At 35.6% G+C, this 26,492-nt stretch overlaps 1 protein-coding gene across 1 annotated transcript in view; it reads left to right on the forward strand.

Annotated features, from left to right (window-relative positions):
* lrba (LPS-responsive vesicle trafficking, beach and anchor containing) overlaps positions 1 to 26,492 on the forward strand; it is a 352,295-nt gene that overhangs the window by 161,510 nt on the left and 164,293 nt on the right. Inside the window, exons 34-35 of the mRNA XM_073842640.1 lie at positions 5,061 to 5,125; positions 10,660 to 10,768. Of these exons, the coding sequence (XP_073698741.1) occupies positions 5,061 to 5,125; positions 10,660 to 10,768 (174 nt within the window). The remainder of the gene's footprint in view (positions 1 to 5,060; positions 5,126 to 10,659; positions 10,769 to 26,492) is intronic.

The following is a 26,492-nucleotide window of genomic DNA, read 5'->3' on the forward strand; positions in this document are numbered from 1 at the left end:
ACGTGTTTACTCCTAACAAAGCATCCTAGTATTCAGTTGAGGTCAAAAGTTTACATCCCCCTTTCAGAATCTGCAAAATGTGAATTATTTTACCAAAATAAGATGGATCATATGAAATGCATGTTATTGTTTATTTAGTTCACATAAAAGATGTTTACATATAGTCCACAAGAGAAAATTATAGGTGAATTTATAAAAATTACCCCGTTCTAAAGTTTACATCCCCATGATGCTTAATACTGTATATTTTTGTTTAGTGACAGTTGTTGAGTCTCTTGCTTGTCCTGAAAAGTTAGACTGCTTGCTTCAGAAAAATCTTTCAGGTCCCACAAATTATCTGGTTTTCCAGCATTTTTGGTGTTTAAATCCTTTTCAACAATGATTGTATGATTTTAAAATCCATCTTTTTACAGAACAACTGAGGGACTCATATGCAAATATTACAAAAAAGTGCAAACCTCACAGATGCTCTAGAAGGAAAAATAATGCATTAAGAGCCAGGGGGTGAAAACTTTTGAACCGAATGGAGATGTGTACATTTTTTTTCTTATTTAGCCTGAATTTCATATTTTTTCATAAAGTACTGCGCTTCAGAGGCTACAAAAGATAGTTACATTTTCCCAGAAGACAAAATAAGTGAAATTTACTCCGATCTTCAAAAAGTTTTCACCCCCCGGCTCTTAATGCATGGTTTGTCATTCATCAGTTCAACCAAAAATGAAAATGTTGCTATTAATTTCGGAGAGAGCTTTGTAACTATGCATAGATAGCAATGCAACTACAAAGTTCAATGCCCAAAAAGGTAGTAAGGATATCATTGAAAATTTTATGAAGCAACGAGAATACTTTTGTGTGCAAAGAAAACTAAAACAGCAACATTATTTAGCAATTTCTTCTCTTCCGTGTCAGTTTTTGACACGAGTTCCTGAGAATATCCCAACAAATGTGTCTTGTCTATCGGAAAACTGATATAAGATTTAGTTGAATATGGTTACTCAATATTATATTTCAATGCTGGAGACACCAAAGTAACGTAAAGCTGTACTAATGAACAAAGCCTATTAGTTATTGCCATTTTAAATTCTTGTTTATTTTGGTTTCAACCTCACTTTTCTTCATCTCCCATAGGATGGTGGAACATTTCCTTCTTTATAAGCATGTACATTTGCTCGGTTTCATTTTCATTTTATGACCCTAGGAATGGGCAGGGGATTAAAATAAATCATCATCATTATGAAACTATTGCTTGTGTAGCATCTCAACCTAGAAGCACTCTCTGTTGGCCGAAACAAATGAGACATTAGGGTCGGACCGTTACGCTCCTGTCTGCGTGATACGGTCTCCCTGTGAAAAGAGCCCTCGAGAATACACGAGCGACTATGTACATGCTCATGACCTGGTTGTTATTATTATTCTTGAGACGATCACAGGGAAGTGTTGAAAGGTTGGCGCAGCTGTGAAAAACGTCAGTGATTCGGTCTCGCTCCTAGGCTATTAAACATCACTGAAAGCTGTGGTTTCAGGAGTTGTTTAGACTAACACCTTTTACAACAACCGGGTGAGACCTGTTAAAGTTTGTGAGCGGTGTGCTTATTTAAATGCAATCTTGGACATTGAGGATACGATATAAACATGTTAGATGACCGTTTTGATTTCTTCAATCCTCCCCCAGCGATCTCTTCCTCTAAATAGGGTTTGATGATAGTAGAAACGGCTTCTGTTCCAGTTCTCGCATCTGTGGTGGATGCACAAATTCATACAGTTTTTTTCTAAAAATTCCCACCATATTGTAATTTCTGCCAAATATCAAACTGTGTTGTTTAATCACATTGTGTGATGGAAATTAAATTAAACTAATCTCTTCTGAACTGAAATGATGTCTTTGTTTTGCTTATGCATAGTTTATGCATGTTAAATACATTTCTATAAAAATCGTTTATTACACTTAAGCAAAACTACAGCTATGACACAATTTGGAAAATCTTCTATTTTTATCTTCATTTTTATTTTTATTTATCACATTTCTAAAGCATGTTTGACCTGTACTGCTCTCTCATTGTAAGCAAGTACAGTAACTATTAAAATCAACTTTATCAGTGAGATTTTTGTTTTGGTTTTGAAAAAAAATTTTTTTTTAAAACAATTGTTTAATTAAATGGCATTTATTTTAATTTTATCTTTTTTTTTTTTTTTAAGTGTAAAACAATACATTCTAAAATTTTGGAACTAAAAATAAATTATTCAGTTTAAGTTTTTATATGAAAAATATAAAATATATACAAATTGGTAACAATTTTCAATAAGATTTTTTAGTTAATGTTAATTTATGCATTACCTAACATTAACTAACAATGAGCAATACATTTGTTACAGTATTTATTAATCTTTGTTAATGTTAATTAATAAAACTACAACTGTTCATTATTAGTTCATATTAGAGCATGACCATTAATTAATATTAACAGATATAACTTTGGATTTAATAATGGATTAGTACATGTTGAAATTAATATGAACTGAGTGAATGTGGTAACACGTGGCCTAATGGTGAGGGAGTTGGGCTTGTAACCCAAAGGTTGCCGGTTCGATTCCCACACCGGCAGGAATTGAAGGTGGGGATTGTGAATGAACAGCGCTCTTTCCACCTTCAATACCATGACTGATGTGCCCTTGAGCAAGGCATTGAACCCCCAGTTGCTCCCCGGGCGCTGCCCACTGCTCCGGTGTGTGTTCACAGTGTGTGTGTTTGTTCACTTCTCACTGCTGTGTGTGTGCACTTGGATGGGTTAAATGCAGAGGGCCAATTTCGAGTATGGGTACCATACTTGACAATACGTCACGACTTTCACTTTCACTTTCACTTTTTAGTTAACATGAATTAAGAATGAATAATACTTCTGCAGTATATATTAATCTTAGTTAATGTTAATTTCAGCATTTACTAATGCATTATTAAAATGCATATTAAAAAAACTATGCAATGAATGGCTATTTTCATTAACTAACATCAACAAAGTAATGTTAAAAAAATAGTTAAGGAATAATTGACGTCGGGCCATTGAATTCTTAGAAAATAATGCACACCCGAGGTGGTGATACGAAAGCAGATTAGCTGTTACACGTTAATTGCATTATTTTCATAGAATTCAATGGACCAAAGTCAATTATTCTGCTTATACTATGGTTACCACACCTCAAGACATCGATCTGATGATATATTTCAAGACATTCGTCTGGTTTTCTCCTTAAAACGCTATTGTGAGTAGGATTAATTTCTTACGCAGCTCATCCACCGCCTTCGTTGCTAACTCCAAAACGTCGTTTTAGACCTAGTAACGACACTTGAACCTAGGGCTGGGCGATTAATCGAAAAATAATCCAAATCGACTTTCAGAACCTATAATCGTTAAAATTTTTCCAGGAAGATTATTTCAATTACTTTCCCTTTAAAAAACACAAGCGCTCCGTTCCGTTATTCCGCCGACATGTCGATGGAGAGCTTAAACAGTATTTATACAGTAAAAAGTATTTTTACAGGATATACAAGGGTAATTTTATTTAGAGGAGATACTGCTTATTTTCTACTTTTAATATGAAAAACATTGAAAATTATTTATTTTGTTTCCAATAGTGCAAGTTATTTATTTTCACTAATTTAAGAAAAATGTGACTTTTCGTTTTAAGCAATGCTTGCTTTAATTTCAGTTGTTCAACACTGATGTTCAATTAATAATCATAGATCATAGATAGTGTGTTTCCTTCAATTATTTTAAAATCAAGTAATGCACCCTTCATCCAAAAATCTCTCGCTTGTAATATGTGAACATATTTACTGTACAAAACTTGTCAGTGAACTATGAGGGCAAAAAAATAATTATTATATAAATATAATTAAATATAATTTTATTAATAAATAAAATAATCGTTCATTAATCGTAATCGGGTTAAAATGTTCAATTAATCGAGATTTTGATTCTAAGCCAAATTGCCCAGCCCTACTTGAACCGTTGATAGCAAACTAATGCAGTTACTAATGAAGTTTAGACAGACCGACAGGCAGGCAGACAGACAGAAAGAGAGAGGGAGAGAGTCTCTCTCAAGTCTGTGCATCTCTCAAAAGTGATTGGCAGCATCGTCTGTACTAATAGTGAAACTTTAAGTTCATTTTCATCAAGACCACGCTGTTGTTACCTCACTAGTGAGAAATGTCATGTAGTTTTTAAGTTGTTAAAACAGCGCTAACAACATTTGTGCGTGTGCTAACGCGTGTGCAAACTATATGTGTGTGCGTCTGTAAGGGAGAGAGAGTGGGAGAAATAGAGTATGTGCTTTCCGTACATAATAAAACGTAATATTGTGGCAAAAACATGGAAATAATCTGTCGTTTTTATCCTGTTGTTTACTGTATTTAATTGTTTGGACAGTGTTGTTTTGGGTTTTGGTTATTTTGCTGTTTTGGGCTGTAAGGTCCTTTGAAATAACTGAAATCTTGTGGCGAAGTGATATAGACATGGTCAAGTGCTCAAGTGCAGTCAAGAAAAATTATATATAAAAAAACAACAACATGAAAATAAGCATAAAACATAAAAAATAAAGTAAATGAAAACCGTCATTAAAACATGTACAAGTAGTGCATATCAAAGATATTGTGGTTGTCTGGATTGCACAATTCTGATTGGTCAGTCATGTCAATCCGCTGTTAAATGTTCATTATATGATTACTAAACTGTATATTTGAATTTTTCCCCTGACACCCAGTTTCTTAAAGTGTACTAGATTCTTCTTTTATGACAATGCACTTTCTTTCTTCTCAAAAAATGTAATCAATATTTCGTGTTTATTTCTTTGGTAATCAGTGGGATAATAAAGTAAACAGTCATTCGGGTATTATTACAAAATGAACCCAGGCAGAAAACTGAAACCTGATTGATATTAAGACTTTTATTTTAACGCTTACATATTACAGACATGTGGATGTTTATTCTGATGAAACCCAACCTTACATTCTCTGCCTGTTGTATTCATTGAGTGTAAAGTCTCTTTTGTATTTCTCTCTACAGGAGTGGCAGAATTCCATCCAGAAGAACGCAGGCTTGGCCTTCATCGAGCTTGTGAACGAGGGCAGGTAATTATCTAATCCCATCCTCTGACCCTTTGTTACCAGCCTCCTCATTATCTCCCAGCCTACAACGCTATGTCGCGTGTGTACAATCAGATTCTATTTGGGAGGAAATCAATGTAATGTGGAAAGGGGATCAACAGGGTGACCTGGAGTTCAAGGCGTCTGTCAATAACTTGGCTTGTTCCTGTGGGTTCCCATGTGTTTCAGAGAGGCTTTCTGAGAGGGCAGCAGCGCCTTAGTTTCTCGTCCACCTCTTGGGAAATCTTTCTCGTATCTTGCTGTTTTCAGACGGGTTTATGTCTCATCTGTTGGACTCTTTTACTCAGACTCCCTTTGGGATGGAAGGATCTGTCTTCAATTTCAAGCCCTTAGATCTTTCAGATGGCTCTCATTTCTGTGTTAGCAATGGAAATTCATGTTAATGAATGCTGCCGTGCTGATGAGCGCTCCAGAAATGCTAATGAATGCAGTGATGCGCTGAGGCTTCTCCACCTTTACTGCTGGCCATCTTTACAGCTTTTTTTTTTAAACGTATGCTTTTCTTTTGGAGAGCAGGGTCAGGGTTTAGACAACATCTGGCACACCAGCACCTGTCATAGAGATATCAATGTAATCATAACTGTAAAGGTGCACATCAAATATGTCATTATAATGCCTAATGCACTAAAATTAAAAAAGTCAATGCTGCATTAGTCACAGTGCTTTCAAAGTCAAGTTGATTTGCAATATTGGAATATGTAACACTGTTTGAATTTGTTCTCTTGTTTCGTACAGATTCATTAATTCGTTCAAAAATGCATAAAAATAGTTTTAAACATGCAGTGATCTACAACACCTCTTTTAATTTTATAATTTATAATTTTATATTATTATTTAGTAATTTATTATTATAATTAAAAATATTTTAGACCATAAAGTCAAAAATCTCTTAAAAATTCTTAAAAGAAAACCTTCTAAACTATTTTTATGAGGTTGCTGAGATATAGCCTTGTGTCCATTTTTGCACAAAATTTGACAAATTTGTTAACGTGCTTTACAAAAACTGTTTGGTATATCAAAAAAGCTTTTGATAACTGTTTGCGAGAATGCTCTGAAGATGATCTGAGTGAAAATTGGATAAACAGTCTAGGATGAGTTTAAAAGTTGAGTTTTTTGGAAAATTCTAAATTGTGAAAAAATCTTGACCGTAGAAATGTAATTTTATGCATTCTGCTCTATATGAGCCAAGGAATCAGATGAAAAAAATGTTTTGGTTTTAGACCTTACGGTTTAAAAGTTCTTAGCAGAAACATGAGTGCAAATTTGACCTGTTGATGGCGCTAGAGAGTGTGAGTTAGAGACTCCAAATTTCCCATGGTTAATTATGAGACTGTCCTCAATCTGTGTGCCAAATTTCATAACTTTTCCCACAAGTAATTCTGTAAGATTGATAAGATTTATAACCGTATGCTAAATATATACAGCATTTTACTACAAATTTCGAAATGGTCCATGCTCATAATGGCTGACATAGGAAAATTTGGTTTCGTTTGATTCGGTATGCCACTTTGAATCTAACGATGGTACTTTGCCAAAACAACTCGTATGCCCTCAGGTCATGCTTGGTATAACACGTACCGAGTTTAGTCTGAATCTGCTAAAACGTTGCGAAGAAATAGCCTCATGTCCATTTTTGTGATGAATTTCGTCAAATTTGTTAACATGTTTATGAAAACAGCTAAAATTGCTCCAAATTTGCCATGGTTAATAATGAGACTGTTCTCTATCTGTGTGCCAAATTTCATAACGTTCCTGTGCACAATTCTATAAGATTTGTAAAATTCATAACAATACACTGAAATGGTCCACGCTCAAAATGGCTGACATAGGAAAATTTGGTATTGTTAGATTTGTTATGCTGCTTTGAATCTAACAAAATCACTCTTATGATTTTTGGTCAAACTGGTCAGAAATTATAAACAATAATGTCAAAATTGTATATATTTTGATCAGTAGGTGGCGCTGTGCGGAAACTACTCATGTGCCCTCAGGTCATGTTTAGTATAACATGCACTAAGTTTAGTCTGAATCTACTGAAGCGGTGTCCATTTTTGTTTCGCAAATTACGTAAAATTCGTTAACACACTTTACGAAAATGGCTGTGCTTATAATGTTATATATAAATTATGTAATGTAATAATATACTCTAGCTATAGAATATAACAAAACACAAACATGATATTACCATGGTATGATCTACCATGTATGCATTTAGAGATTTTTTTTGTTTTGTTTTGTTTTGTTTATTTCTATAGACCGTCATATCGTAAAGTAAGTAAAAACAGATAAAGAAAGGCAGGAAAGCAAAAGGGTGATAGAGAGAAGGGCAGTCACAGAGAGCGGCCTGTTATTGATGGCAGTCGGGGTGAGAGGGGTGGGAGAGGGTCACTGCAGAGTCCCTGGCACGTCCGCTCCCCCGCTGCCCGCCGCTGAAACACCAGGCTCGAGTTTCATCCCTCCACCCTCTGCCTGTTATTCTTCCACTTTGCAGAGGCCTGAGCCTCCTGACCTGCTGAGAGACTCGTCTCTGTCCCGAGGGGCAGTGTTTTATTAGGCCACAGCTTGTGTTGTTCACAAATCTGCCCGGGGTGTAAATATGCTGTTTCAAGATCAGGTTCCTCCCCGTCTGTGCTAACTCAGGGCACCACAGACAGAAAAAACAATGCTGAATCACAAACAAGACTCTTAGATGGACAGAACAGCTTCGGGTTTTGATGAGGGCTGACAAACAGTAGCAGTAAAAGCAGGATTCATCTGATCTCCCATCAGCCCCTGTAATCATCAGATGCCCTGTGATAAGAAGCAGTGTGTGTGTGTGTGTGTGTGTGTGTGTGTGTGTGTGTGTGTGTATGTTTATTCAAGGACGGCTGTTTTTACATATGTAGAAACATGAGCCGGGGTGAGATGTGCCCCCTTCTCCACACCCCCTGCATCCGTATCTTGTTAGATGCGTATCATTTACAAATCAATCGCTGGTTGTTTTTAGTGGGGGTGGTTTTAGCTGCCATGCTAAATATGATTTTCTGCTTGTTTTATGTGGTGCAGTTAAGTTGGTTTAGCGCACTATTGACACTTTGATGGCCTAACAACTGTGTTATTAAATCAGTAAAACTGATTTCACAGATTAGCAGTTGGGAGATGTTGAAGGTCCTCATTTTTTGCTGTTTTGTAGGCTATTTTGTGCAAATTCTCAAGTGATATACAATGTGATTTACCATCTACATAAGGTCTACATAATATTCGCATATGCAGTTCATAGGGGACATTTTGTATTAGCCCTACAGTTACAACATGAAATACTATTTAAATCTATAACATTTTACATAACATACCTATTTTATTTCACAATTCTGACTTCTTGAAGTTTATATCTGCTAGTTTGGACTTACTTACTGGACAATGTAACTCAACATTAGCGAGTTTATCAATTCTGAGATGAAACAAGCCAAAAGTGTGGGTTATAAAATGGGCTGTCAAAATTAACGCGTTAATTACGCGTTAACGCAAATTCATTTTAATGGCACTAATTTTCTTAACGCGCGATTAATGCCGCGCACATTTTCTGTTTGACCCATTACCTAGCCCATAGTTAAAGAAATGGATGCACAGTGTTGCCAACCTAGTTGCCAACCTGCCAAGTGTCTAGCAACAATACATAAACACATAATTGGACAAACCTAATATAGTTTCTGAGGCTCTCCGGTTTTGCCGAACGAGCGCGAGGTCTCCCAATGTGCACGCACCTCCCTCTCTTTATATCTGCGTCTGCTCTGTTCAGTGAGCAGCAGAGGAGCAACGCTTTCAGTTAAACCAGATATTATGTTGCTTCCAGTGCTTGATGTGGGCCGGTAAGCAGGCACTTCTGTATTTTATCCTTTTGCATACTTGCACTTTTCGTGCGTACCGGCACTTCTGCCATATTGAATGAATGCAAGCGGAGTCAATCTAGGTTATTGGTGCTGTGGGGTTGATGCGTAAAGCCACATACGAGTATGCAAGCGAAAACGGCGTATTATATGTACGTCAAACACATGCATATCATATGCACGCCAAAGTTAATTTCAGCTTATTAATAGCACGCCAAATAGAAACAGAAAATCGTGCTAGTGCGCATTTTCATGAGACCAGGCTCTCGAATTAGTACATTATAACGAAAACAATACCTTAAAAAAAATAAAAGAAGCAGGTTTTTGCGATCACATAACTTTAAACGGGTAAACTCCTAAAAAGTCCAAGGATCGTGAAAGCATTCAAACAAGAAGTTAAAAACAACGATAATAATGCAGAGAATAGTGACTTATGTCCAGATGCCGGTAAATTATTCTTTTCAGCGATTGAATCATGATCATAATTCAGGATTTTTTTCAGTCATTATTTCATATTACTTTGGTTGTCTGATAACAGAAATACTGAAATATAACAATGGAAACAGTTTTGTTGAGAACTTGGCTGCATCAAATGACAGTATGTGGGCACCAAGAGGCAAACAAATGTAATAATAAATGTAGATTTTGCATGTTCAGAAGAAGTGAGCTGCCCTGTCCTGCAAATAATATAAACAGGCTTGTGTAAGTAAATTGCTCAGTGCAAAGAAAGAGAAGTAATGGGAACCTGGTATTTCTATGTTCTTTTTTCTCCATGTGTCAAATAGACATGAACAAGTTATTTGAAAAACATCTATGACCTTTGAAACATGTCTAGTCTTCATCTGCTATGTCGAGTATGGTTTCACTAATAATAAACATGTATTTGCTTAAAGCATCCATATTTGTCCATGATTAGAGTATTAAAAACTTTAAAAAGTATTAATTTAAGGTACATTTAGAACAGATAAAAATGTGCGATTAATCGCGAGTTAACTCATGACAACCATGCGATTAATCGAGATTAAAAAAATGTAATCGATCGACAGCCCTATTATAAACTCATGATTCTGAGCCGAGGGGAAAAAGAGAGAATGCCGAGTTGATTTTTCAGAATTGTGAGATATAATCTCGGAATTGCAAGAATAAAGTCAGAATATTAAAATGTAAACTCTAATTTACCTTTTTTATTCTTTTATTCCATGGCTTTCACAGACTGCTACTTAAAAACGGTTGTTTTCTGCCACCAGACAGGCCCAACCCACAAAAACGATGTTATCGTGGGAAAACAAAAGATATCAGTTCACAATATAATTTTTTTTCCCTCTCTCCCTATTGGTTAATAATATCAACCATAATATGAAAAAAGTTACTGGGGCTTAATTGGTATTTCATGATTCAAGTTCTTGAAGGGATATTTCTGTAAATGTCTTTATTGCATGTCTTATAATCAATACATTTCTTAATTAATGTAAAAATATGTGATTTAGTTTAATCACGTCTGTATAAAATCCAGTATTTGAATTTAGCTGTGTTGTTACCAACATAAACTGCTTTATTGTAGCAAAGGATTTAGACAGAATCATGTGATGTCAGGTATAAACTCTTAATGTTCAATGTGATTTTGATGTACAGATTGCTGAGCCACACCATGAAGGACCATCTGGTGCGTGTAGCTAATGAGGCTGAGTTCATTCTGAGCCGCCAGAGAGCAGAGGACATCCACAAACACGCAGAGTTTGAGGTGAGCATACTTACACACACACACACACACACACACACACACACACACACACACACACAATGTGACAAATTTACAGATAATGTACTCACCCCGTCATCCAAAATGTCATGTCTTTCTTTCTTCAGTAGTAAAGAAATTATGTTTTTTTTATTGAAAACATTTTGGGAATTATTTCCATATAGTGGACTTCAGTGGTGCCCACGAGTTTGAACTTCCAAAATGCAGTTTCAATGTAGCTTCAAAGAGCTCTAAACGAATCCAGCCGAGGAATCTAGTGAAACAATTGGTCATTTTCTAAAAAAAAAAATCAAAATGTATATACTTTTTAACCCCAAATGCTCATCTTCTGTAGCTCTGCATGCATTCCGGTTCAGTACAGTTAGGGTATATCGAAATGCTCCCATTTCATTTTCTCCTCCAACTTCGGGACTGCACAGAGTACGCATGCGCATGGCAAAGCTAGACAAGATGAGCAGTTGAGGTTTATATAATGTAATATTTATATCAATTTTATTTATTTATTTATTTTTAGAAAATGGGCGATTGTTTTGCTAGATAAGACCCTTATTCCTCAGCTGGGATCGTTTAGACCCCTTTAAGGCTGCATTTAAACGGCATTTTGCAAGTTCAAACTCACAGGCACCATAGAAGTCCACTATATTATGGTTTATTCCTAAACTGTTTTCCTCAAAAAGCATAATTTCTTTGCGACTGAATAAATAAAGACATGAACATCTTGGAGTGAGTAAGTACATCTGTAAATTTTTGCTCTGAAAGTGAACTACTCCTTTAATAAAAAAAATAATAATAATTTTGGATAGTAGTGTATGAAAAAGACCTCCGCTTCAATGTCTTGCTCTAAATTAACAGGGAAAAAATTCAAAGTCACGTCATTTCATGAGATCTTGAAGACTTGCAGCTGAGTGAAGCAATAGCTAAATTTTCCTGACATACTGTACAAACAAGCCACTTTCACTTTATGCAGATATATTCTGTTTCAGAGTTGATTTACAATTTTAAAAAACTGTTGTAAGATTTAATGAAATTGTTAAGCCCCAGTGAGGATATTAAAAGAAGAAAGTTTTGTCTGTCGGAACTGAGAGGCTGCCAACGTGAAGGAGAACAAATGTTTTCTTTTCAAACAAAACTTATGTGGAAGAAGGTTTCAAGCTTTGGCTACAAAGATTGCATTTGGCATGTATCTTACCAAAACATAGCAGCACGGTTGATTTATTCCTTATAGCACAGCCATGGGGCATTCCTCCACCGCTGCCCCGCCAAACACGCACACACATCACCTCTTTTATCACTGCAGTCTCGCTTTCTCATTCCTTCCATCATTCTCCATTTCTGTCTACCTTTTTTTCCCTCGCGATTCCCTTCGGACTCATGTTCTGCCTGTTGTGCTCCCTTTGTGGGAGAATTTCACCAGTGACAGGAATACAGCACCTTCATTTCTCTCTTCCTTTCGTTTCCCATCCCTCCCTCTGGTTCTGTCTGGCACTGGGGCAGGATGTGACAGTGTAAAGGGGGAGTGGGCTCTGCTCTGTTCAACATCTCCCACCCTCCAGTTGTAAAATGTTATGCTTTCAGAAAGGTTCAAGGCAGGGTCTCTGAACTGAGACTAGGAGAGGAAAACATTTGAAGGACAGTATTAAAAGTAAACATGTAAAATCGGAGAAAGCGATCGTGTATCATGTCTGTGAAAGGTCCTGCAGTAGTCTGCTTAGTTAGGGTCATGTTTTGTATGGGACTCGGCCTCTACGCTTATTTTGGCAACTTTCCTCAAACGCTTCACCCGATGTCTCACTGTTTCCTGAAAACAAAGGAGTTCTGACTCATTCACTTGATCGTCTAGTTGTCATTATCAGCTCACGGAATCAGAATCACTTTATTCGCCTCTGCAGAAGCAGAGTTGGATATTTATTTTAAACAACAGATAACACAAGTCAGTGTTTCTTCCAGCATAATTCAAGAGGTGGTATTGTTCCACTGTTGAATCTGCAAAATGCTACTTTCTACAATCCTTACTGAATATGAAAAAACAAATATAAAGTTCTTTTAAACTAATCAGTTGAATCCATGAGCAAATCCGTCTCAATCAGGCTAAATTAGACTAACTTTCTCACTCACTTATTCAAGTAGCTCAATTATTCAGTGAATCACATGCTGTGTATGATGCATAATGAGACTTTATATATGCTACCATTAAAACCATTGGGATTGATACGATTGCTAAGATTTTTAGGGGTTTTAAGCATGTAGGAATAAAAGCCTATTGTAATTGATAGAATGGCCCAGCAATTTCCACATACAACTGATTGGACGGACCAAACCGTAAGTCATAGAGACTTGAAACTTGGAGGGATGGTAGCCGTCTACAACATCACCAAGGCTTGCCCCATTCTGCCTCACTGGGGCACTACAGCGTTCAAAAATATGAAATCGCTCATTTTTTGGGGGTATTTTGCATTTTTTAAAAAACCTTCTTTTGCAAACTAGTCCTAGGTTTTTCACCCGATTGGAACCAGACCAGTGTTGGAAGGTTCTCTTGGGAGTGAATATCAATAATTATTAAAAAAAAGTTGAACATTCGGCTCTCCGTCGCAAAGTGATGCCAAAACGCAAAATGCCTGTAACGTTTTGAACAGAATAAGATATCTTTGCCAAACTTACAGTGCATATGTAAAAGCTAAATCAGGTCACATGAAAAAAGTAGCAGAGCTTGGACACTTGGTGGCGCTAAAAGAGGGGGAAAAAAACATAAAAACGACCTTAACTATGCCACAGTTCGTCCTGTTGACATAATAATTGGTACGCACGGTCTTGGTCCAAAGTGCTACAAGTGGCTTTGAGGACATTTGTGTATTTAAAAAAAAAAATGGCCGCCATAGGCTTTGAGCACCTATTAGACAAAGTTAACAGAGGCTGATCAGAACGAAATTCAGGGGGCCTGTTTGACTCACAGCCCTAAGGGTCTGTGAAAAATTTGAAAGAAATCACCACTGGGGATGGGGGATATTGCATTTTTAAAGGTGTGAACGATTGTATATTGCACGTTTTTTTACACATATGCACAATATTTGTATCAAATGATAGACCTCCTCATTCCGAACAACTTTTCCTCTAGAACCACTGTTGTCAATTAAACTGTTTGTTAAATGATTAAGAAAATGTAAAAAAAAAAAAAAAAAAAAAAAAGAGTTAAAATTTACCCTTTGGGAAGCTACAGTATAACAGGGTCGTTTAGAAAAAGTGCGTCTCCAAACATGGCCAAAAGCCTATAAAGCCTAAACGAAAACTCAAAACTTCACAAAACCTGGTGAGCACAGGTGCTATAACAGTCACAAACTGTCGCAAATTACCTGTTTTTGCCAAAAAATCCTTTTTTAAGTCATTGATTTGAGGTGGTTACAGACTTGATAATATGTAAAGTCTTTTTTCATTTGACCTTAAATGCCTTCAAGTGCTTGAACCTTGGTAATTGTGGGTAGCTATTTTTTTTTTTTTTTTGCCTTTTATGTTCCCCTATGCAAACAGTGTGAAATACTATCACATTTTTTTTATATATTGTAGAATGTAATTTATTCTTGTGATGGCAAAGCAGAATGTTTAGCAGCCATTACTCCAGCCTTCTGTGTCACATGGTCCTTCTGAAATCATTCTAATATGCTGATTTGGAGCTCAAAAACATTTGTATTATTAATACAAGTGTTAGTAGATAATATATGCTGCTGGTAGCCATGTGTTCACAAATGACAACAGATTTAATGACGGAGCCATTTCAGCGGTAACACTCAACGCTATAGCGTGCCTACAGGCAAGTATTCTGTAAAACAGATGAGAGCTGGCAGTATTGGTTGAATATACCCTGCTTAAACAAGCTTCCTTACCTCATGGTGACATTTAGAGGGAACCTCGGAACACCCTTCCTCATCATTCCCACTGCCCCAAATTCCCTGGATTGGCCAAATTCTCCCAGACGCTCAGTTGAAGACGGCCGCACTCTGGGGACGTGCTTAGCTTTCCTTTTTCACTCTAATTGGCCCCTCTGGTCCGATTCTTTCTGCTTTTCCAGCCTCACTCACAGCACGGTGGAGAATGTATTATTCTCACAAATACTGTATTGCTGGATATTCTGCCAAATGCAGAACAAAATGCACAGATTATCAATGTCAGGCACATTTTAAATATATTTATTTTAAAAATGAGGTGAAAATATGCCTTCAACATTACATGAATAAAAGTCTGCTGTACTATTAAATCCTCTACTTGAAATATCCCATTCTCTGTGGAGCAGGGTTATTCACATGACTTAGGCCAACACTATCTGGTGCAATTATGCCATTTTTTTTGTCACTCAGAGTTTAAAGTCTGAAGTGCTCCATGATGAAAGCCACACGCTGTGATGCTTCATTGACCCAAACTCTACTTTAATAAGAAAAAAATGATGTTGGACAGACAGATGGCTGAAAATCTTTTGCTTGGTTTCATGTACAGTAATTTGTAGAGGGAAATAGGGCATGGATAGCTGGGTCGCAGTTATTTGTGATGGTTATAGATCACACTTTGTGATAAAGGGCTTTGGTTTTTCTAAAAGATGTCAGGGTTTAAAAGGATAGTTCACCCAAAAAATAAAATTTTGTCATTAATTACTCACACTCATGACGTTCCAAACCCTTAAGATTTACGCTCACCTTCAGAACACAAATTAAAATATTTTTGATGAAATATGAGAGCTTTTTGACATTGTTAAAATAGTCCATGTAACATCAGAGTTCAAATGTAATTTTATGAAGCTATAAGAATACGTTTTGTGCACAAAGAAAACAAAAATAGCGACATTATTCAACAATTTCTTCTTTTCTGGGGTAGTCTCTACCACGCGTTCATGACAGTACCGTGCATGCATTGTGGTACTCTCGTAAACGCACGTCGAAGACTAAAACAGAAGAGAAGAAATTGTTGAATAAAGTCATAATTTTTGTTTTCTTTGCGCACAAAAAGTATTCTCAAAAATTTCACTGAACTACCAAACCGGATCTGTCTAGAGACATTGTTGTCAAAAGTTGTATTATTTATACATTTCTGTAAGTGTATTTTTTTCTCACAATATGGCTTCTCCGTCACAGCACAGATTTCGTAAGAATCCATCTCAGTATTGAATCCCTCACTTAGATATAGTTGCTCCTCTGTGACCCCTGAAAAGCAGTGAGCCTCCGATAAGTGCAGCACTGATATTGCCGTATTGATTTTCCTCCATTCCGGCTCTTGCCATCTTCTCTGAGCCACCGGTTTCATTTTGCACGGCCACAATAAAAATAACAGGCCAGTGAAAGATGCCCCCGTGGGGATCACACTGCCTTTCCATCCTGAAGAGCAGTTTACACAGGATTTGGATGTTTAAGGGAACAACATGAAATATGAGACATATAAGAACCAGAATGGATCGAGAAGTTAGCTTTTTGTTTCTAAACCGGGTTTCATTCATGAATTGCTGTGTCTAATGCAATAGCCTTGACTACATTTCGAATAAGGATAATTTACCTGTTAGCTGTGTGTGATTAACAATCATATCTCTTCACCAGGGCTAGTTTTCGCTCAGGAGGTTGGGTAAATTTGTGTTTCACATCTGTGTTTTTCTCATACAACCTACGTAAAAATGATGGAGAAAATTGCTTACAGTTTTTTTGGCAAACTCAGGCGTCCTCTGAGAAATCTAATCCTGCACGGGTAGAAATGTCTGTAATTATGGTATATTATTTTTTCCACATCGCTTCTCATTTTATTTCTTTTTTATTTCTTAAATACTGCAACTAAAGCTATTATTTTTGTTTGCCAGTTTCTTTGCTGTTTCACTGCCTGATGAGTATTCTTTCTGGATTTAGAACTTTTGGTTAACTTTCTGAGTAATATAAAAATTGAGGTACTGATAGCAGACCCATCCATTTTAAAGAAATATATGAATAAATATACAGTCAAACCAAAATCTATTCAGACACCTTCAACATTTCTCACAGTTTATTCACTATGGTTTGGAAAATGGTAATAAAGTATGACAAGAACTCAGAGTTAAACTGTGTCAGAACAAATTCATCTTGATAATGTAAATAAAGTAAACAATACTTTATCGACCAATTACCAAGCAATGCTTAATTTTGTTCAGTCTGTGGTTTAAAAAGTTCACATTAGCAATTAAAGAAAAAAACACTTAAGCAAAATATGGTCAGGTCAAAATGTCTGAACTATTTTTGGTCCCACATTTTTAGCAGTTTTACTGGTAGTCCCCTGTATGAAGAATTTCACAGTTTACTTGATTTTGCTATCCTCACTTAATCCGCACATAAATGAACTATAGTGTCCTGCACCCACTAGTAAAAAAATATAAACAAATTATGTCTGGTGTCTGAATAATTTTTGTTTTAAATGTAGATCATAATAAAAGGTGAATAAAACAAATAAACAAGCAAATACATGATGAATAAATAAATAAAAACAAAAATGAGGGTACTATCACAGACTATTGTTATAGTGACAGGTTTAATCTCAGTCGAAATTTCTTACTTTATATGCCTGATATATGAAATTTTGAAAACTATATGAAAATGATATATACCTATTGTATACCTAAAGTTACAATGTAATCATGAATATGTCCTGTTTATTTCAGTGGGTTGTCAATCCCAATGACATGCTGATTCCAGTATTGTCTAAATCAGTGCTTCACAGTTCCTCTGTAAATAATTTTAACTCAATAATTGTTTAGAAAATGAATCTCATCTAGATAATACAGTTTCACAGTGTTTCTATCTTAGTTTATATGGACAACTTATTTCAGATGTGTTTTCTCCCTTGGTAGGCATATACAGTCAAATCAAAATGTATTCAGACACCTTCAAAATTTCTCAAATTATCACAGTTTATTCGCTATAGTTTATAAAAATGTAATAAAATATGACAGGAACTCAGAGTTAAACTGTGTCAAAACACATTAATCTTGATAATCACAAATGACTTATAGTCAAACCAAAATTTATTTAGACACCTTCAACATTTCTCACATTATCACAGTTTATTCAGTATAATTTAGAAAATGGTAATAACATTTGACAATAACTCAAGAGTTAAACTGTGTGAGAACAAATTCATCTTGATAATGTCAGATAACTTTGATAGAAAGCTATGTAACAAAACATGGTCAGGCCAAAGTGTCAAATCAAATTTTCGGTCCCAAATTTTTATCAGTTTGTCCACTGTATAAAGAATTTTTTGGTATAATATGTCACAGTTTACTTAATCTTGCGATCCTTACTTACATAAATGCACTATAGTGTCCTGCACCCACTAGTAAACAAATATCAAAAATTATATCTGGTGTTGTAAACCAAAATAATTTTTGGTTTGACTGTATAAATAATACTCAAATTTGTTTTTTTTTGTGCAAACTCTGGAACTTCTGGCTTCGGTGAAAACGCAGTCCTATCCAGAAACCAACACACTGCTAATATCCATATGATAACCATGATGAATACCTGATAGATCACTTGAGAAGGAATCTGTGAGGTATTGTAAATCGAACTAAGGTGGAAATGCAACATTGTAACAGTTTAATGTCTGTTTCAGAACAAATCAAACAAACTGCAGAGCTGGAAACACTAAATTTTATTGAACATTATTCAATACCAGAGTGCTTGTATGTGAAGCACAGGCTGCTATAGTATATTGTTCATTTGAGGAATGGGTCTTAAGAGAAAGGTGGCAGCATTGAATCCGGCCTTTGTTCCAGTGCATTCTCTAGTTGGTGAATTATTTAGGAAATAAAAATAAATTTATGTTTGTTCCCTGTCAGGGTTCAAATCCACCAGAAGAGATGATGGTGGATACCAGTGATTTAGACACATTTTTATTACGTAGATGGATAACATATGCCTTTATACACTCCCCCGCTCCCCTCCTTTCTCTCTGTCTCTCTCTCTCTCTCTCTCTCACACACACACACACACACACACACACACACAAACACACTCATCCATCCACTCTGGGATTGAGTTATCTTTACCCCTTGAGAGTGAGATTACAGGGACAGCAGGGTCCTGACGGACACAGAGATAACCGCTGGAAATCCAATTATCTTTTAGTGTTCTCTTTCTAATAGGATCCCTAATACGGAAAAGATTTTTCCAGTAACAACTGTACGATGGCGGCCGATACCTGCGAGGGAGAAAAGAAAGGACAGATTTAGAGAGAGAGAGTGACTTCCTTCTTTAATGAGAGTCTTTCTTTATTAGAAATGAAATGTGGAAGAGACTAGGCCACAAGGCCAGATCTTTCGGATGTGATAGAACGAGGTCATTGTTCTCTCTTTCTCTCTCTTGCTCTTTTTTTGTTAGCTTTTACTTGATCTTGAAGTGATGGAGTGTAATTGAGTTGACTCCCGACTGAAGTGTGTGTGAAGAGAGGTGATGGGCCACTTCATTAGCGTTTAGCGTCTGTGTTTCTGGAAGAGGAGACTAGGAGTTAATGACATCAACTGCGAAATGAGACTCGTGACCTCGTATTATTCCAGCGTACGCGTGTTCACTAATCCTCCAGCCTCTGACAGTTATCTGTACTAGCCAAACAAAAGCAAATCTAAATGATGTGTACTTAGAGATTCAGTAAGGTTACACTTGTGCCCTTTGATAAGTCAGCAGCTATCCTTTAACTTCACCGTAAATGCTATCTTTACTGCAAATAATGGCTTTGTGGAGTACACACGTACATGCTGTGTCATTCTCTCCTTGTTCTGTCCTCTCTACTTCTTGCTTTAATTAATTCCCCAGGTGATGGCAGTGCAGCAGGTCATTATACTGTATCTTGTCCCCAAATAGAGCCCTTTATGCTTCCTGTAGTTCTCTCTACACTCACATATAGAAAACTAAAGGGTTAGACACATATTTTTGTTTTTATTGTATTAGTAGAATTTGTAATCAAAATAAGTACATATGCCATTTGATTATTAGAATAAATATTATTTGCTGAGAACATTCTTAGAAATATAGATATGGGCCATTTTACAGAATTGGTTCAAAGTCAGAGTTGAAACACTTTAAAAAATTGATCTTTTTAAGCATGCAAATTGTGTAATGTCCAAGGTACACATTTCAAGTAATTGTGCAGTTAATTCTCATATTGGATTTTCAGAAAATTTTGGAACACTACTGAAACACAGTAATATATAATTTAATAAGAAGGGTTATACAGTATTGACATATTAAGATTTTGTATATATTTTTTTCTATTTTATTAAAAGGTTTTCAGGGGTAAATCAATAACAATTACAATTTTAACAATATTTCAAGTAGGGCTGTGCAATTAATCGAAATTCAGTTTCGTATTCGATTTCGGCTTCAAGCGATCATAAAAATACAGTAATCGAGATGAAACGATTATTGCGCCCCATTCTGCCCCCTTTCCAGTGGTGTGCTTTCGCTCCTCCATAAAAGCTTAATATCACATGCAAATCAGCAAAATGTAATGGGACTTAAAACGGGCATATTTATTATTATGTTTCTTTGATGTTGTGCTTTTAAAAGCAACAAAGAGAACTTGCGCTGTTTTGTGTATGCACTCAGAGACTGAGCAGAACACGGAAAACATGTAAAGTTATTTTTTAGCTCAAGGTGCGCTCCTAAACGGTCAAATGCATGCAAAAATATAATGTTGCCAAATATGAGGCGCTTGATGATTATTCATGTAAGCCCTTGTCAGTTATGTCTTAAATGATCAGAAACAGTTTAACAGTGTAACAGTATATTGGATCTGTATGGCTCTTAAAGTGACAACACATAATATTCCTTCTGTCGTCTCTGTGCTTAATATTAATAAAACGTAAAAATACAAAGAGAAAAATCACTCACTGCTCTTGAATGAAGGACTTTTGTAGTTTTACTAAGAAACACAGCGTGTTTAATTATTACAGTGAAGACACTGTTTTATTTTACATTCAAATAATTACATACAATTTCTGTAGTATTGTTAGACTACTTTAGACTTGCATAAAAGTATTCAGTATTTTTTTTTTCTTTTAAAAAGCACTGTTTTTTTTTGTGTCTTTTTTTCTGTTCTGCTATCTTTAAATGAATCACTAATATAAAGTTTTGGACCCAGTCATAATCATGTTAAATAATCATTACAATATTCATGACCAAAATAATCGTGATTTTGATTTTTGTCAAAATCGAGCAGCCCTAATTTCAAGGGTAATCTATGAGATTTGTTGTATTTTGAATTCAGTCTTTTTTTTTTTGTAGAAGGTGTAAAGTTGATCATACTGATTTCAATGTTAAGGGTTCATTAGTTTAATTATACATTGAACCAAATACTATCAAAACATCATGGTTCATAATTCAATATACCTTAATTTTTGACAAAACATCCCATGTTTCTGTCATGACTGCACAGTTTCAGTAGTGACAGTAATGTTTTGGTAGCAACCTCATTGCATTACAGAATTTTAATTTGCATACTTAAACAGTACAGAAACATAATCCCTAAATAAAGGATTATGTGTTCCCTTGTGTCATTACCGAAACAATGATGACACATTTCGGTCGTGACTGTTACGGTAATGACTATTTCAGATACTTTTGAACCTAGCTCAAAGATGCTAATCAGCACGTTTACTAGCAGAGTTTTGAACAGTTGTACACATATAAAAACGAAATGTTATAGAATAACACCCAAAAAAGTGTGCTTAATTGCAGAAAAAAAAGGTGTTTGGTAGTTACGTTCCTTAAAGTTACACAGATTTTTTTTGACTTTGGAAAACATTTACCTCAGAATGATGGGAACTATCTACTCACACCTTGTAGCTATGAGAGAGAGGGAAACAGGAATGTTTCCTGATCATAAATGTAGTGAAAATCAGTCTCAGCCAACTGACTAAAGCATACACTGTTTCGGTAGTGACATGAAAATGCGGGACACATTTTTTGTACATAAAGTTTCATGGTTTAAAAGGAAAATATAAAATAATTATTTTTGAAACATTTTTTTTTTTAAATCAAAAAGCTATTTTTTTTAAAACAACAATGAAATAAAATGCTTTATTTTTTTAAATATTGTTTTCATAAGTTGAAATTTAGGGGTTAGGGTTTGGGACATCCACCTCCCAATTGAAAATACCCAATAAATAATGCTATTATAAATATTAAGCTTACTGATATTTTAAATATTATTGTGGGTTTAAATAGATAATAGAAGGATCTTAGTGAACATCTAATGTTTAAATTCCTATTTGCTTTTTAAATGTGTTTTTTTGATTTGCACCAATTCTGTAGAATGGCCATGTACAGATAATTCTGACATTGCATGATTGTGAATAGACATTTTGATCAGACATTTAGACAGTTTGAGCAAATTAAGCTAAAACAATCTTTGGTATCTTAAGTGGTTCATTAAAAGCTATACTTACCATTTTAAGTGGTCTTAAAATTGGAGAAGGAAAAACTGCAAATTATAAAATTGCAATATAGCCTAATATGATTATTACATTTCAAAAGGCTATGATTTAATGAAATAAATGTGAGCGTTGTAGTTCAAAGTCAAATCACAATGAATACTGTGCATTTACTGTATGCCGAGCGATTGCTTATGGTCTTGATGAATTATAAGAATGTTTACTTTATGGTTTTTCTATTGTAAAATGTTGTAGATGGTTGTAATGGTGCATATTTAATCTTTTAAATGAAAATCAAAAATAGCACAGCATATAGACGTTTTAAAAATAAGACTCCTGCAACTTTTCCTGGATATTGCTGGTATTTAGCATGTAAGAATTTTAATAAATATAATAATAATGCTATTTTTTATACCACATATGCATATGTGACCCTGGACCACAAAACCTGTCTTAAGGAGCATAAGCATATAAAATACACTGTATGGGTCAAAATTGTCGATTTTTGTTTTATGCCAAAAATCATTACGATGTTAAATAAAGATCATGTTCCATTAAGATATTTTGTAAATTTCCCGCTGTAAATATATTAAAACATAATTTTTGATTAGTAATATGCATTCCTAAAAACGTCATTTGGACAACTTTAAAGATGATTTTCTCAGTATTTCGATTTTTTTGCACCCTCAGATTCCAGATTTTCAAAGTGCTGTATCTCGGCCAAGTATTGTCCTATCTTATCTCCTATCTCACTGGCTGATGCGATACGTCTTGTCCCATGAGTATGCAAAAAAAAAAAAAGGTGTCTGAAGTCAACCGCTGTTTAATTCAGGTGTGCACCATTTACCTATTTTTGAATGTTTCAGTTATTTTGCATTCTGCCTGCTCAGCTGGGAGCTTCGGAACAAAAAATACACTCTTCAGCTTTAAATATACACAGAAATCACAATGGCTCTTACAAATACGATTATAATATATATGTTTTTTCTGCTTGTGAAGATATCCTTTCAGACTGTTTATTTGACCTGTGTTATCACCCTCCCAACAGTGGCGCTCCGCTTGTACCTTTTTGCTCATTGGACGTAGGACCATATGCGTTTCCTTTATTTACCAGAAGTAAAAACATTATCCCGCATTCACATTCATCCACACCTGCTCCTCGTCGCCCCGCCAGCAGACGTGTTCATTTTTCACTCGCCGCACATCTCCTTCATTTGACTATTTTTCACCTCAAAAGGACAGTTAATTCCTACAATTTCTCACACGGCGTGACCTTGAAGTTGCAGGAGTCAGCTGCCCGTGTAGAGTAATGGAACCAAAGAAATGCCTTTTTTTTGGAGAGGGGGTGGGAGGAAAGATGAAGAATCTGCCATCTACGCATTGTGACTAGTCCATTAAAAGCACGAAATGAAGGAGGGAGAAAAGGGGAAGAGAGAAGCCAGAGATACTTTGATAAGTTGTTGCACCTGTGTTAACCTTGATGGTCACCCTGACTCTGGAAAGGGGGTGGCAACGTTTTCACTCTCTCTTTAGTTGCTTTACACTAGATTCCTGCCCCATCTATCGCCGAGGGAACAAGGGATGGAGGGAAATCAATACAGAGAGGCGTTGGCTGACAGCAGTATCGCTCCAGAATTGAAGTGCCTGTCAGCCTTTGTCATTCTGTGACTTTTGTTCGCTATTGTACTTTTAAGCCGTCATTTTTCTTGGTTGTCACTTTTCCCTTTCCCGGCTTGCTTTTGACTGAATTCCCCTGGCTATGGTTTTTACTCGGTGACTTTAAATTTGGAAAGAATGTGGGTCGAAAGATCAAGTGCAATGAAAATCTCTTGAATTTGATTGGCCGAGCGACGTGGCGTGCGCTCGTTTTTCATTTTGTTTCTCTTGTTTCTGCATGCGTATCCTCCGCACTGTATTTGCATTCTCTCAGATGCTGCAAGGACAGAGGCATCAGTAAGACAGTTTCCTGGTGTAAATGAAACCCTGAGGGACGGACTGGCGAGGAGAGGAAGATGATAGTCACGGTGCTGTGTACTTCACTGTCAACAGAGTGCAAATCAAGCAGTTTAACAAGATCCCTACTGTTTTCACAGCTTAGACGCGCTCTCGGAGAAACACTGCGAACCTTTCACTGTGTATGTAACGTGTAGACTTACATGCATGCCTGGCCGTGTCGTGTCACACTAACTAACTCACATACACGGGGGCTGATGGAACATAATGAGTTCTGGTCCCTGGCAGATGATGATTATTTTGTTTAACCTTGCTGCTCTGTTTAGGGAGGAGAGGGTAAAACTGCCGCCCATGATTGTTCATATCTTGTTACAGAAAAACATTGGATCTCGTAACATTGGTAAAGAGTAGCTATTGCTATGTTTTTGTGCTTTGCTTAGCTATAAATTCTGAATTTGCAAAACATATTTATAATTGATTTTTGTTCCACTGGCCTATAGAACAGTAGGCCTGCATTTTATACCGACAGCTATTGCCGTGGATGCAGCATCACACACATTTAAAAAGGAAAAAAAAAGAAACTAATGTAGTTTGTTGAAATACTCTTTTCTAGAAACATAAACGGTGGTACCTTGGTAAAAGTGTGGGTTATTTATTTACATATACGAATGGATACATGCAACAAATATTTCTATAAAACAAAATAATACTCCAATGTATAATTTGCAGGCTCTGCATCAGCATGATTTAATATTTGAAAAAAAATGTGAATGACTAGTTTTGTTAAATGTTCTGACAAGAATTGATAAATTATTTTTTTATTTATAAATGAATTACCCAGTAATTTACTAGTATGGATGCTATGAAAGCCCGTTTTTGCTACTGAATAAAAAAAAAATTATCTCACAATTCTGAGTTGTGAGATATCAGAGTTTTTTTTTTTCTCACAAAGTAAGAATTGTGAGATATAGACTGGCAATTCTGAGAAATAAAGTTGCAATTCTGTGAAATAAAAAATCATGAAATAATGATAGAAGAAATAATCAGAATTGCGTGATATAAACTCGCAGTTGCGAGTTATACAGTCAGTATTGCATGATATAAACTTGCAGTTGTGAGAAAAAAAACAGTTTTTTTTCTCGTAGAGTCAGAATTGTGAGATATAGACTGGCAATTCTGAGAAATAAAGTTAAAATTGTGAGACATAAAATGGCAATTGTGAGAAATAAAGGTTGCAATTCTGTGAAAAAAAGTCAGAATTGCGTGATTTAAAGCTGCAGTTGCAAGTTATAGTCAGTATTGCGTGACATTTAAACTCAGAATTTCCAGTTTAAATCTCAGAATTCAGTTTTATTTTTCACACAGAATTCTCATATAAAGTCACAATTCTGAGATATAAAATCAGAATTGTGATATAAACTGGTAATTCTGAGAAATAAAGTTGCAATTTTGAGAAAGTCAGAAATGTGAGATATGAACTCGCAATTCTGAGAAATAAAGTCACAATTAAGTGAAATAAAGTCAGAATTGCAAGATATAAACTCTCAATTCAGATTTTTTTTTCTCAGAATTGTACATTTATATCTGCTATTTGTGACTAATTGTAATTGTGAGATATACAAAGCAATGCAAAAATGCAATTCTTAGAACATATCAGCCCCCCCCCGCCCCCCCTCCAGAATTGGACTTAACTCACAACTGAGAGTTTATCACACAGTTCTGAGAAAAAAACTTCAGAATGGTGAGATATAAAGTCTCAATTCTTATTTTTTTTTTCTCAGAATTGTACATTTATATCTGCTAGTTGTGACTAACTGTAATTGTGAGATGAGATATAAACTTGGAATTTTGAGAAAAAAGTCAGAATTGTGTGATACAAACTAGCATTTGCAAGAAAAAAAGTTTGAATTGCAAGATGCAAACTCAAAATTGCGAGAAAAAAGTCCATTGTGGTTGCTGTTGAATCAGGTTGCTGTTAAAAATGTTAAACATATTTAATCTTGTTAAGTGTAACAGCTCCAATTTGGTTCCGGTTTTGAATTTGGAATAAGTACATTTGAAATATTTTATAATACTATAATTCTGTTGCTTACTTTTGACGCACTCAAAAACATTTTATTTGGACCTTTTTGGAAATACTGAATAAATAGTTTTAGACTACTGTAGACGCTACAGATTTTTTACAATAATATGGCTCTAACGGTTTGTCATGGGTGTAGTCCATTTGAGGGAAATGAGTGCTGACCCTGTCTGATTCAGTTCCCCGGAACACAGAACATTTGGAGATGTGGATGATTACTCTGTCTGAAGTCATAAACACATTGCTTTCAT

The sequence above is a fragment of the Garra rufa genome, chromosome 6 (assembly GCF_049309525.1).
Source record: "Garra rufa chromosome 6, GarRuf1.0, whole genome shotgun sequence".
In the NCBI taxonomy this organism is placed as follows: Eukaryota; Metazoa; Chordata; class Actinopteri; order Cypriniformes; family Cyprinidae; genus Garra; species Garra rufa.